At 43.5% G+C, this 13,066-nt stretch overlaps 1 protein-coding gene across 5 annotated transcripts in view; it reads right to left on the bottom strand.

Annotated features, from left to right (window-relative positions):
* The window catches only part of cux1b (cut-like homeobox 1b), a 60,350-nt gene that overhangs the window by 39,511 nt on the left and 7,773 nt on the right, over positions 1–13,066 (bottom strand). For all 5 annotated transcript variants that reach the window (XM_026370093.1, XM_026370086.1, XM_026370060.1 and 2 more), the window contains exon 2: positions 3,097–3,207. In XM_026370093.1, coding sequence (XP_026225878.1) covers positions 3,097–3,207 — 111 coding nt within the window. The remainder of the gene's footprint in view (positions 1–3,096; positions 3,208–13,066) is intronic.

Genomic DNA, 13,066 nt, shown 5'->3' with positions numbered 1-13,066 from the left:
GGTGACCCTCCTCTATTGTTACCTCATCAAGGGTCGTTGTGGCTGTTTGTCTGGGCCAATTGAATATTCCCTTGCTGTAGATAATGACCATCTACCCGCCCCTGCCCCCACCCCCTCTGCCTGCTCTGGCTCTCCCTTTTTCACACACAAAAACACCAGAGAAGCATGATTAGCATTAGATTTAGATTATGTTCAGATTTCCCATTTCAGAATTCCACTTCCCTTCGGTTTGTTTAAAGACCTGCACTATTTCTTTTTTAAATCCTAATTTAAATCCTAAATAATATTTTTTAATTCTAATTAAGGTACCATTGTTTTGTCAGAGCCTAAAACTATGTAATATAAAATATATGTAATGTAAATTGGCATACAAGACCTATTTCATTTAACTTTTTTTACACTTTGTGTGTTATTATTGCTGTGGTTTTAAGTTTGTAAATATTTGTGTTTACACAGTGACCAAAAAAAGAAACCTGTATAATGTAATGCAGTCTAGTCAAGTAATTACTACCTTTGTTGAAATCATAATGTTCAAATTTTGTTGAGACTGTGTCTGCATCGGCAGCCGACTCAACACCAGCTCACATTTCAAACAACATTTTGAAGTTGCTTTATTAATCTTATTGACTTTTTTGGCAGAGTTAATTCAAATTCTAAGTTGAATTTAGATGTTGAAATAACACTAGTCAGACCCCAAAGTCCAGGCTTTGGGGTCTGACTAAATACTGCAGCAATCTTGATGAGCCTACACACATACACATAAACATAAACATACACATACACACACATTTAAGAACACACACTAAACACATTCAGATAACATGTAGAGACAAGCTACTCCTTCTGCTGAAAACCTGTGCACTGAACCCCTTTGGTCCACTCTAGTGCTCCGCCTCCCTGCCCCCTCCACTTCCAAAGATTTATGACCATATAACATAACAATGCACACAGACACCATGGTCAGTCTTCATGTGTGTGTGTGTGTGTGTGTGTGTGTGTGAGAGAGTAAGTGTGTAGTGAGGGGAGTGGAGAGGGGCCCGGCAGCAGGAGATGGATGGCTGGTGTGTGAGCTGCCGGCAGACAGCAGACAGGCCAGCCCGAGGAATCCTCCAGGGAGTATGGAACTCCCATTCGCTGTCTGTCTGCCTTGCAGCTAAACACAAACGTGTGTATGTGCGGGCGGGCGGGCACGGGCGGGCGCGGGCACGCGCGCGCACACACACACACACACACACACACACACACACACACACACACACACACACACACACACACACACACACACACACACACACACACACACACACACACACAAAGTTGTTTTACTACCACTGCCTCTGGCTAGCAATCTTTGGGACATTTTACAACCATTCCCACCCTTAGCTTTATAACAGTGTAGTAGAGAGAGGAGCCTTGACTAACTAAAAGGAAATTAAGAACTGGATGAATAATTTAGGTAACTTAGGAAGCACTGTGAGATGTACTCTCAAAAAAATTTCAACACTGTGTCAGTCCTAATGAATTATGAAAACTTTGTTTTCACGCTGCATTTCTTTGCACTACTTTCAAAATGCTACAAAAGCCTGTGTGTGTGTGTGTGCATGTGTGTGTTATTATGCAGACCATGAGTACAGTTCACGCCAAGTACAGCTCAGCAAACTAGACACAGTCAACGTGGGCTGGTCTCCTGGTTGTTGAATAATGGATCAGAGACGGACTCCCGCTCAGCCTAATGCAGTCTGATCTGATGTGACTGTGATCTCCGCTGACTGGAGCGAACCACAGAGAGCTGACAGCCCACTCTGTAGGCTGGTCAACCACACACATACGGCCACGCAGGAGCTGGAAAATGCGGCTCCTCATACGCACACGAGACAGTCAGGGCATTTTTAATCAAGCGCAGGCCATTGCACGTTCTGAACCAGCCTATTAGGTAGGCAGTCTCGATGCTTCTGCACTTCCAAACACCAGGAGTTTTAGGGCTGATTCCTATTGAGCCTGTTACAGCCCTGTAATGAATCCTGTCGCTCGTCTGGCCTGGCTCAGATTCCTCCTCCACATACCAGAGAGATGCCAGGGGCCACACAGACGCCAGAGGAGCCTTCCTAAATCACAGCCTTGTTACACTGATGAATGTGTGTGTCCTGTTCTGTGATCTAGGCTATCTGCCTCTGTGTGTTTGTGTGCGCGCTTCTGCTTCTCTGCATGTTTTCCTTGTGTGCTTGTCTCTCTCTGCCTCTGTATATGCGTTTCTCCACCTCTATGTCTGTCTTGCCTGCCTGCCTGTGTGTGTTGCTATTTATGTGGTTATACTCAAAATGAGATTAGAGGTGAACGTGTAGGTAGTCGGTAAGTGAAATTAGCGTCTTTTGTATGCAGGTGCATTTTTCTCCTGCGCATATTCCTCTGCACCGGGTGGGCTACATGCTGAAGTCAATAGTCACAATGCTCATGCTGTGGTAACTATAATAGGCCTACTGCCAGCTCCACCGAGAGTTGACAATTTTCTATCCACCGTCTCCTCCATTCATACATAATTCATACTACCATCAATAATTCACCATGGTGACATTACCAATAATAACACAACAATACTTTGTTTTCGCTGTGTGGTTTAAAATGTGTTGCCTTGGTAACAGAGATGAAACAATTATTCCCAGGAGAAGCGATGGGAACACAGGAACAGGACAGAATTCCCTCCTGATCCCACTTAGTAGTGTTGTCACACTCTCTTTCTTTCTCTCCCTCTCCCTCTTGCTCTGCCTCTCTCTCTCTCTCTCTCTCTCACATATACACTCACCGACCACACTTTCTGCACGCATAAAAAACTAGGTCAGATAATACAAACTCCTGAGGGGTTTTCTGTTTTGTCTCTTTAGGATTTCAGGGAAACTAATGGAGAGACTATTTTTGGGAGCCAAGCCCGCATCTCTGTGCCGTCTACTCCTCCCCTGCTTTCTCAGTAAATAATCACGGCTACATTTATGAAGTGGAGAACAGACACCGAGAAACACTGAGACAAACTATCATTGCCAAAAGAATTGTGGGATATAAGTGTGTGTTGGTGCGTGTCTGTGAATATATTGATTTTCTCACCTCTGGTGTATTCTTCTTGAACTCGCGGCTCAGGTCGATTAGTTTCTTCCTGGACTGTTCACTCTCGTCCTGTCTGTTGGCGAGCTGTGTGGCGGTGGCATCTAGTTCTTTCTGCAAGACAAACACACAACTTATTTTTTTTGAGTTTTCTAAGAAGGAAGAGTGTCATGCATTTCATCATACTTTGTTGTTACTGTCTTTATAATCACCCTCATAATCAGAAAAAGATAAAAAGGTTTTCTGACTAGACAGCAGACTCCCTGACCCATCTGGCATGCTGCACACTACCCAGCCTGCCCTGGCTGAACTTGGTCATAATGTTGTAGCAGTGAACAGAACCATAACACTGCTGTCCCGCTATGGAAAACCCATCTACACCGGCAGTTTGATCTACCAGCGCACGCAACATCTGAGCTATTCAGCTTGTCCATCAATCACTTACCACTCTGTCAGGCATGACAACTTCTCCAGCAATACACTACCACTACTGCTGCTGCTACTACTACTACTACTACATGTGCAGCTCACAACAATTATTGACTGTTTGCACCAGACGACGCCTCCCCTCCCTACATAACAACGACAAAAGCACAATTATCAACAACAGCATTGTTGTCAGGGCTGAGGCACGGCCCGCCTTTATCCACATTCATTTTGCATTGTTATTAATAGCTATTTATGGGACTAGTTCCAGATGATGGGCCAAGTGCTGACATTAACAAGACATTCAGGCCTTGTAAAGATTGTATCTCTCTCTCTCTGCTGAGTGTGTGAGTGTTACTGGATTATGTTTCTGTTGGATTCTTGCCCTCTGTCATGCTCACTCCTTTCCCCCCCCTTCATTTTTCCGTACTCTCTACAGATCATCCACTCACTCACTCATTCAACCAGCAGTTCCTGCTACTCCATTTAAATCTCTCTCTTCTCCCTTTACTCCATCTTCCCCTTTCTACTCCCCCACCCACTCACCCACCCCTCCCATCCACCTCCTGTGAGGCCACCCACCCCTGAGAGTGATTAAACGCTGCTGAAGGGCCGTTATGCTAACACACTAATCATTTAATACACACATTACCACAGGGGCCCTTGTGGCTCAGTCTGCTGACAAGGTCCCAAAACACACTCACGCACACATGCCCACCTCCCACCATCACCCACACCCCCCAAACACAAAATACAACCCTCTGAAGAGGCAGTGTGATCAAGTACTAATTAGGATATTTTCCCCCATCAGCATTAGGTTTAATTCCCTGACCAGCCCTGATCTCATTTTATCCACAGTCACAAAAAATATAACAAACGGACTTGGTCAACTGTCCTCTGCAATAGATTTTAAGCAGTAGCACAGGATGTTTGAGGGGGAAAAAAAACTGCTCACTTGCTTAAATGCCATCTTGCTCTCACTGCCCATGGAGCAGTTGACGTAGCAGCCTGTCTGCCCATGGCCATGGAGCAGCTGCTCTATCTGTTAGTGAATTCGAGCGTGCGCAGAAGCTTGTGCAACGCCTGATGAAAGGAGCAACCTAATAAATTTTAATCACGTTAAATTAATTGTCAAAAATGAATGCTCTACTTCACGAATAGAGGTGTAATTATTATATTGGTAAAGATTAGCTACAGGAACAAGAACACAGGACCCAGTTGGTTCAAGATATTAACATCAAACTGGCAGATATTAATCACAATATGATCCATTAGGCCTTCAGGCTTACTTTTCTGGGTGGTGGGGGCATCGCCAAAATTCACTTAGATATAGAAACGTTGCAGAATACCTGCAGTTTGAAGCATGATCTTTAATCAGACAGCGACCAGTATAAGCAGCAACCACAATAATTAAAGGTATAACCCAAATGCAAAGATATGGTGCCATTAATCATCCAAGTTGTTACACTACACACAACTGAAAATATGTCCTGAAAATACAGAAGCTCCCAGTGAGAGGACATGGCACTACAAAAGTACAGTAAAACAGACACAATTTCAGTTCTGAAATGTCTGTTACTCACCTCAGGAGACATGTTTAGAATCAAATATATCTAAATATACTGGTAGTTGCATTACAGTGTCTGCTCCATCTAAAAACTGAAAGAGTGAAATACATTTCACTCTTATCTCAGCTATGGGTATAGAATTATGGAGATAAACTTTACACTACAAAACAGCACTCTTACACTGAACACCACTGTTCATGTTCTATTGTTTTTAATGACATGCACCAAGAGGAAATAAATAACCCATATTTAAATTTACCACAATGCTCTTTGATATGTAAATGAGTCCATAAAATCCTCAGGTAAATTTATGTTCAAAAGTCAAAGGAATTTAGCACAGTAGGCCTATTCACTAGGTTCATATACATTTATCAATAAGCTGGAGAAGAGGAAAACCACACTCCTCCACTAGAGTTCTGCTTTAGGAGGTCATGTGCCAATCCCTGACGCCCTTGATTCTGTCCAATCCCTTTCCAATACCCTGCACATATCCCAATGTGTTACCAAATCCCCATTCCAAAAACAAATTCTCACTGCTAAGCTAAATAAACACATCACACATGAAAGAGGATTGATTCAAGGCCACGTGGGCAAGTAATTATGGGCATGGCCTCAGTTATTAAAAAAATAAAAAAATAAAAAAAATAAAAAAAGACCCTCAGACGCAGTCAGTTTTGACTATGCAGCAAACTCTCTGCTCACATCAGCAGACACGGGCAGACTTTACACTCATCTTGCTGATAGAGCGTAACATCCAAAAGTGCACAATCCCCGCTGCTTGCCCCCTACACACGCACACACACACGCACGCACACACACACACGCACACACACACGCACACACACACGCACACGCACACGCACACGCACGCACGCACGCACACACGCACGCACACACATCAAATCTTACTGACCATTAGGAGGCTGATACTATTCTGATTTCAATCCACATTTTATTACACATGATAAATAGTCCTATTTTGGGACATAGAAACCGCACAGGTTTTTTTCTGCATTTCCTCTGCTATGGGCTGTTTTTGTAAAATGTGGGTTCTTAGCAAAATAGAACTGGACAGAACAGGTTACAAAGGTGCAGACTCAACCTAGAAACACATAAGACGTCTTTTTATTTCTTCAACTTTTGTTTCCCCTAAGACTTTTTCTCCTTAGAAAATGATAATTTGTTAATAAGTTAATAATATTGCAAAGAAATACAACTTGATTGAAACATGTTGACGTTTACTGCGATATGAGACTGGAGAATGTTAACATCAATTTCTAAATGCTGATAAAACTAACCATGTAAACTGTTTAAATTCTCTGCACTGTCAGTGCCTGATTGGTCTGAATATCTGATCCTTGCAAGCACTCCACACTGCAGCTTATATTACTGCCAGGACTAAAGATAGCAGATACCAAGATTAATAGACAGCTAAATAGGAAGTTGAAGACCTCTCATTTTTATAAGGATCGGAATGGTGACATCTGTCACTATCCATCTGAAGCCATGACAGTGAATGCAAACATACACAGTGTCCAGACAGGGTAGCGGAAAGGATTGGGTCAAGATCCTTGGCACATTTCAGTTTGAATGAAGCAGTTAACAGTAAAAACATGGCTGCAGAAAACTGGGAAACCCTTTCAGCAAAGGCAACAGAAATGCCCATCGCTGCATTCTCAATTAAACAGGCTAGTTGAAGTTTTGATATGTATATTTAACTCACTTTACAGCCAGGAGTCAGTTTTCACACAGTTCCTTTAAAGCCAAAAATAAACTAGCAGCATTTCAGTTTTGATATTTAGTTAGAATTTATCAAGTGCCAAACTTTTGGAAGGGAACATTGTTAATGTTAGGCAAGGCTGCACTACAGGGGATCAAGCCATCTGGCATACCACTGGGACTTACTTTCCATCATGTTTGACATAAGTGACTGACATTGTGGTAGTCTGATAAGCCTTACAAGTTAGATTTTTGACAGGCAGCCAGAACACAAGTGAAGAAACTGTAATTAAGACATTCAAAAACATGCAGAAAATGAAGTTTATATTTCACTATATAAGACTTAAGTAATAACAAGAAATATAATTACTTGCATTGACAAATATTGCCATGTGTGTTAATGCTTCAGTGTAATGCCTGCAGGGTACCACAAGTACATGCATGAAAAACTGCAACCACAGTGTTTGGGCCTTCGGGCTTGAGCTCTGAGGTCAGCCCTCACTGTGTGTCCTTGGCTTGACTTTGAAATCTTTTACTTTGCAAATCTGAGAACAGTTTCATTTGTTGGTGAATTAATTCATTAAACCTTTTACATTAGCTCCAGCGCTATTTTTAAACCTAGCTATGGCTGGTTAGGACTGCACTGTCTAGTTTAGCAGAGGATGGAATATGGTGTGTGCAGGGGAGCATTAAGTGGGCTGTAATGTCTGTGTGATTGCTGTAACAGCCCTGCTTGGCTTGGCTGGATTGGCCCACAGCAGCAGTCCCTGTCCTGGTTCATTTGGTCGTCTGGTCAGCTGTAAAGACGATTGGAACAGATTGCCAACACTCCCTAGAGAGACTTCAACACCGACTTGGCCAAGAAGCCTCCCGCACACTGCTCCACACGCGTGTGCTCTCACATGAATGCACTCACAAGCCGCTGCAGTAACTTGGGGAGCCCAGTCTTTCCACATTCTTTTGAACTCTCTTTCAAAAGAGGAAGTCTGCTAACATGTTCGCCAAGCAATTTTTGGCATGGTGAGCCGTGTTCACAGCTCAGAGGGGAGGTTGGGCCAAACGGAAATGAGTATCTCTCCATCCTACCACTGTGGTAATAATACTAATCACTGATAACAGTCATGGGTAAACAAATCCTATTACCACTGGCCATCAGACACAAGGTGTATGTGTGTATGTGTGTGTGTATGTTCATCTCTCCTAATGAAATTCCTTCCACTCGTCTGCAGGCAGACAGAGGCCTTCTATCTGACTAATTCTCTCTAATTACTCTAATAAGCCACAGGTGATGATACAGTGAGACTGATTAATTAAATGGGAGGCACCAATCAGCCATGTCTGATTGTGCCAATCATATCGACTACAGACTAAATGAGATAACAGGAGACAGACGCACTTTAATTGAGGTATCAAAACTTCATGGAATTCCTTGTGCCCTCACGCTCCGCCGATGCCGAGACAGATAGGCGGGTGGAATGACAACAAAGTTATTGTTATGTACACAGTATGAAGTCAATCTGCAGCTGCTGTCTGTACTGCCACGGTGACCGCGAGTGCATGTCGAGAAGAGAACACCACACAAGGATTTGCTTCAGATCTCATTCTCTGTAGCATAATTGGGACTATGACTGCTAGAAACACTTTGTTTACACCTAGTCTGCAGTCGCACATGCCAAGTGGTCTGCCACTACTCCTTTAGTCCAAACACAATGTAGGTTAACTGTTCCACATTCGGTGCATGTTTTACACATTAATCTAATGGAGTACCCCTCTTGAATTTAAGCTAGGCATAGAAAGACCCACACAAAAATACATTAACTTCTACTTTGCAATTCTAGCACTATGTTATATAGTATAGTGTACTATATTAGCAAATATATCACAGAAGAGGCTAATATTTTAACTAAACCTTTTACAGCCTCTGTACTTGGCAACATGACACAGATGTTTAAGAGATGAAGATTTCTGTCCTGCCAGTGCAGTCACTAATCTTTCCTTTTATCTCTGACATGTCTGAGGCTGTTATGTGGTTATGATAGTAAACAGTAAAGGCGTCTGGAAATATGTCTTATCTGAAATCTACGAGGCCTACCTTTCAAACTCCCTCTCCATCTCCCCTCACAGCGTTGCACCTCCTATGCGGCTGACTCCTCTGTATGCCAAACCTAACATGTGGGGGTGGAGTCGTGGGGTGGCGGCTCAGTCAGGAGCAACAGCCACGCTTGCTACAACGACACGGTACATGATCACAGATCACAGGCACGCCCCCTCAAAACACAGCACAACAGCAGCACAGATAAGAGACTACAATCCTGGCTGCCTGTCTGCCTTTCTACCTTTCACATAGCAGGGTGTAAAACTTTAAATGTGCCAGCAGACGCCGTTTTCACAAACCACACAGGGTTTGAAGACGCAAGTCATAACCTCCTGAATCTCCGTTTTTGCTTTTCCGCTCACCCATTGGAGTCAAAGCCACAAAGTTTTCTTTACCACAAGCCAACACAATACTTTTACTGTGACAACTGGGGTCTAAACGCCGTTTTTGTGTGCATTCCTGCAACTCTGTGTGTGTGTGTGTGTGTGTGTCTGTCTGTTTGTGTGCAGAGCAGTCGGGGGCGGGGGTCAGCCTACCACTCTCCACAGTCTAACAAGACGCTTGTGGTCCCTGAGCGTTTTGCTCCTTTTTTTGAACACAGATCCATATCTACCAACAGCACAGGAGCTGTCAAGACTCACCTCACTGACGCTGACGCAAGCCTGGATCAAAAACAGCCTTTTTACACAGCAGCCTCTTTCGTATTGATCCATGTTTCTCTGCTGAGAGACTGGTTGTTGTTTTATCTCCCCAACATCCAAGACTTAACTCTCCTGAAGCTTACTGAGAGACAGTCATTATTTTACCCGACCTATTGTCTGACAAGGGGTTTGAGAGCCCAGGCCTGAGACTAAATACAAATATAATGAGACTAAGATGGTTTCTGGCATAGAGGAAGTGCAGCTCACTTGGTCTCATTTTGCAGAGTTCGAATGTAGCTGGAGGCCTGTGTCACAAAGGGTGAGTGGTGTGGAGTGTGCAATGGGAGGAGAGGGGTATGGCGATATGCTAGGGTGTAATGCCTTGGTGAAAGGGCAAGATTTTTCATCCCTGCGTTTACAGGGTGGAACGGCTAGGATATTGAGATCTGAGATAGGATCAGAGGGTAGTGAGCTGTTGCAGCTACGATAAAGGCCACGCATTACAAATGGAGCACAGATAGAGAGACAGCAACGATCAGAGAGGCCGAGAAAGAGGGAGAGAGTATCACACCTCTCATCCCTGAATTAATGCCTCCATTCTGCCAGGAAGCCATTCTGTGCCAGTGAGAAGCACAGTGAGATATTGGGGAGAGGATGAGTGCTAAGATACGGACTAAAAAATGGAAACTGCGATCATGGAAGGGGCCGATAGGGATTAATCAAGTCTGGGAGAAGACTGGCGTTCTCCAGGCCCTGTAGCACACATACATGCCTGTGGCTCACAGACTTCAGCAAGGAACAGACATTGTCACTATTGGTTTATGACATCGAATGAACATGCATGTAACCACTGGTTGACAGTCACAGCATCCCCAGCCAGGACAGGGAAAGTAATGCTGTAATGTTGTAAACATCCATACATCAGTCATATGCAAGCTCATTTTTGTGGCCCAGAACGACTATGGCCCTTTGTCACTGGAGCAGTGTTTAAAGATTTGATCCGTTTGCCTATTTGATTTGTTGTAATTCACTCTGACTTAAGGACAGCAAGTAGCAAGCTGTTGGCACAATTACAAGACAGTGAAAAAGGTGTGCATCATTCTCATGTGACTCTGGAACATTAAATCCCTGCTCTGCATGACGCCCTTTTTCCACATTTTAATTTAGTCTTGTCTATCAGTTGTATCCAGTAATTTTCTAGACGCCTGATGATGACACATCAGCATGAGTTGTGCCACAGTCTATTTAAGCAGCATGCTGACTTCCATGCATTAATTAAAAGCATATATCAAAAAGCCCCACTAAATTGGATATAGCTATTTTTCTTCAGTATGTTTAGCCCATGCTATCACTATTTTCTAGCATGTCCTAGCATCCTGACTGATTTTGACACCCATGGTCTATACGATCAACATCAACAGAGCCTGTCCCGAGGCTATGTCTTACTCAGCCTTTGTGAGTAAGAGTTTTCTGCTCTGCTAGCACAACTTTGGGAAGCAAAGGCAGAGAAACATAGTGAGAAAAAGAGAATGAGCATGGCTAATCCTTACAGTAATGACAGAATAATTAGCTTGCGTTAGGCTAAGTAATGGGTTGTAATTATATCATTTATTCTGTGTTGAGAGAATGTGATATAAAGCCTGCACAATGAAGGAAGAGGAATTGAGCTCAGTGGGAAGTAGGATGGAGCATGTGTAAGAGCTCAGGCTCTTTCTATTGATTGATCCAAACATCAAACGAACCACTGGAGTAATGGGGGGAGTGAAGGACAGCTAAAAGCTATTTGGAGTCTTCACTGCATAAAAGACTTGACCTGTTCCACACAGCCTACATATCAAAACCATCAAACAGCAATCAATAGACCAAAGCGGTCAACTCAACAAACCGTCACCCTACTAAAACATCAAACCCCCGGTCCAAGCGTCAGATGATAGGCTACACTCAGCTTATCCATTACCATCAGATAAAGAGGAGATAAAACACAGAGCCTAATCCTTTCATGTGTCGTGACAGCCACAGCAGCCTCCAAGGCATTCCTTCAGTCTGGCTCTCAAATAGTTTTATGGCGGAAGGCAGCCATTCAGTCAGTCAGCCAGCCAGTCAGTCAGGGCTGTTCTGGTCTGTTTGTCTTATTTCACAGTTTACACGCTGTTTTATAGGTAGTTATTATGGTCACCATGGTGATGCCATACGTTTTTATGGTTTTTTGGTCTGAGGGCAGAGAGTGTAATAAACGAAAAAAAAACACACACGCATGAAAACAAAGACTCACAAAACACACTCCTGCTGTGGAAAGGTCTCCTGTCCCTCCCTTCCTCCCTCCCTCACTCTTTATCAGTCTCGCCGAATGCCTATCTCCCTCCTTTCTGCTTCATGTGAAACATGGGTAGGCTAACGCAGAATTGTCCTCACTCATTCCACATCTGGAGCTGATCAGAGGGCCTCCTGGAAGTTGAGGCCTCTGGGCCTATTAATAACCATACCGCCGAAGTCAGGGTCAGACAGCAGTCAGCGGATGAGCCTGTGTCTACTAAACACACAGTCTCTTTCCCCCCTTCCCCCTTGCCCAAGAGGACAACTCTCACTTTTAAAAAATGAGACAGCAGGCTACAGAGCTTAGCAAAGTACATACTTATATATGGTTTTAAATAGGGGCACATCGTGACTGCTACAAGCCAATCAGGAAGTCACAATTTATTCACAAATAAGTAAACAAAGACTTAAAGTTTAAAATTTCTGCCTTCACATTTGGTCATCCTTTAGAGATAAAACAAATACATGAGCATATGAAAATAGCACAGGCTTTTCTGAGACAATTTTCTCCCTTGAGTTGTTTTCTTCATCTTTCTACAACCAAACAAGTTCAAGTTCAAGGAGGCTAGACCTGTTAAAGGCAAGACAGATGGTGAAGTCATCATCTGTTAGCTCTAAAGGTTAGGCTAGTCAGACAGCCCAGGTCACTCTGAGGTCTGGAGGGGGTCAGACCACCTCTGAACCCTGGCCCCACTCTGACAGCTGCTTGGGTCTAAGGTCAGGGAGAGGTTAAGGTATCGTCTGAGGAAATTCTAATCAATTTAATAGATGCAGGGCTGAATCATTTGTGTAGAGTTTCGTTAAACACGCCATACACTAGTCCATGTATTAATTTTCCTTGAGGTTATGCTGTAATAACAGCAGGGTGCTAGTATTTAAAACAACGTACCACAACTATTTACAACACTGGTTCAGTAAACGTATAGCTAAAATGATTATACCTCGAAACCTCAAGAACATACATATCAACAGTTTCAAAGTTCCTCTGAGTGAGCAAAGTCTCACCGAACCTACGACATAGAGCTTAATCAGAGAATACCAGAGCAAACACAGAGAATGATTTGTTAAGCATAACCCACCCCCATCCAACACACACCTGTGAATACAGGGTAGTTGAATCATCATAATCGGTGGTAGTTTTCTGCTGAGCCCAGCCAGCAGTCTGTGTTATTTTTAGAGGGCTGACACAGAAGCAGGCCGTCCATTTACTC

Source organism: Anabas testudineus, chromosome 13, assembly GCF_900324465.2.
Source record: "Anabas testudineus chromosome 13, fAnaTes1.2, whole genome shotgun sequence".
In the NCBI taxonomy this organism is placed as follows: Eukaryota; Metazoa; Chordata; class Actinopteri; order Anabantiformes; family Anabantidae; genus Anabas; species Anabas testudineus.
This window is presented reverse-complemented; position numbering and strand designations above follow the sequence as displayed.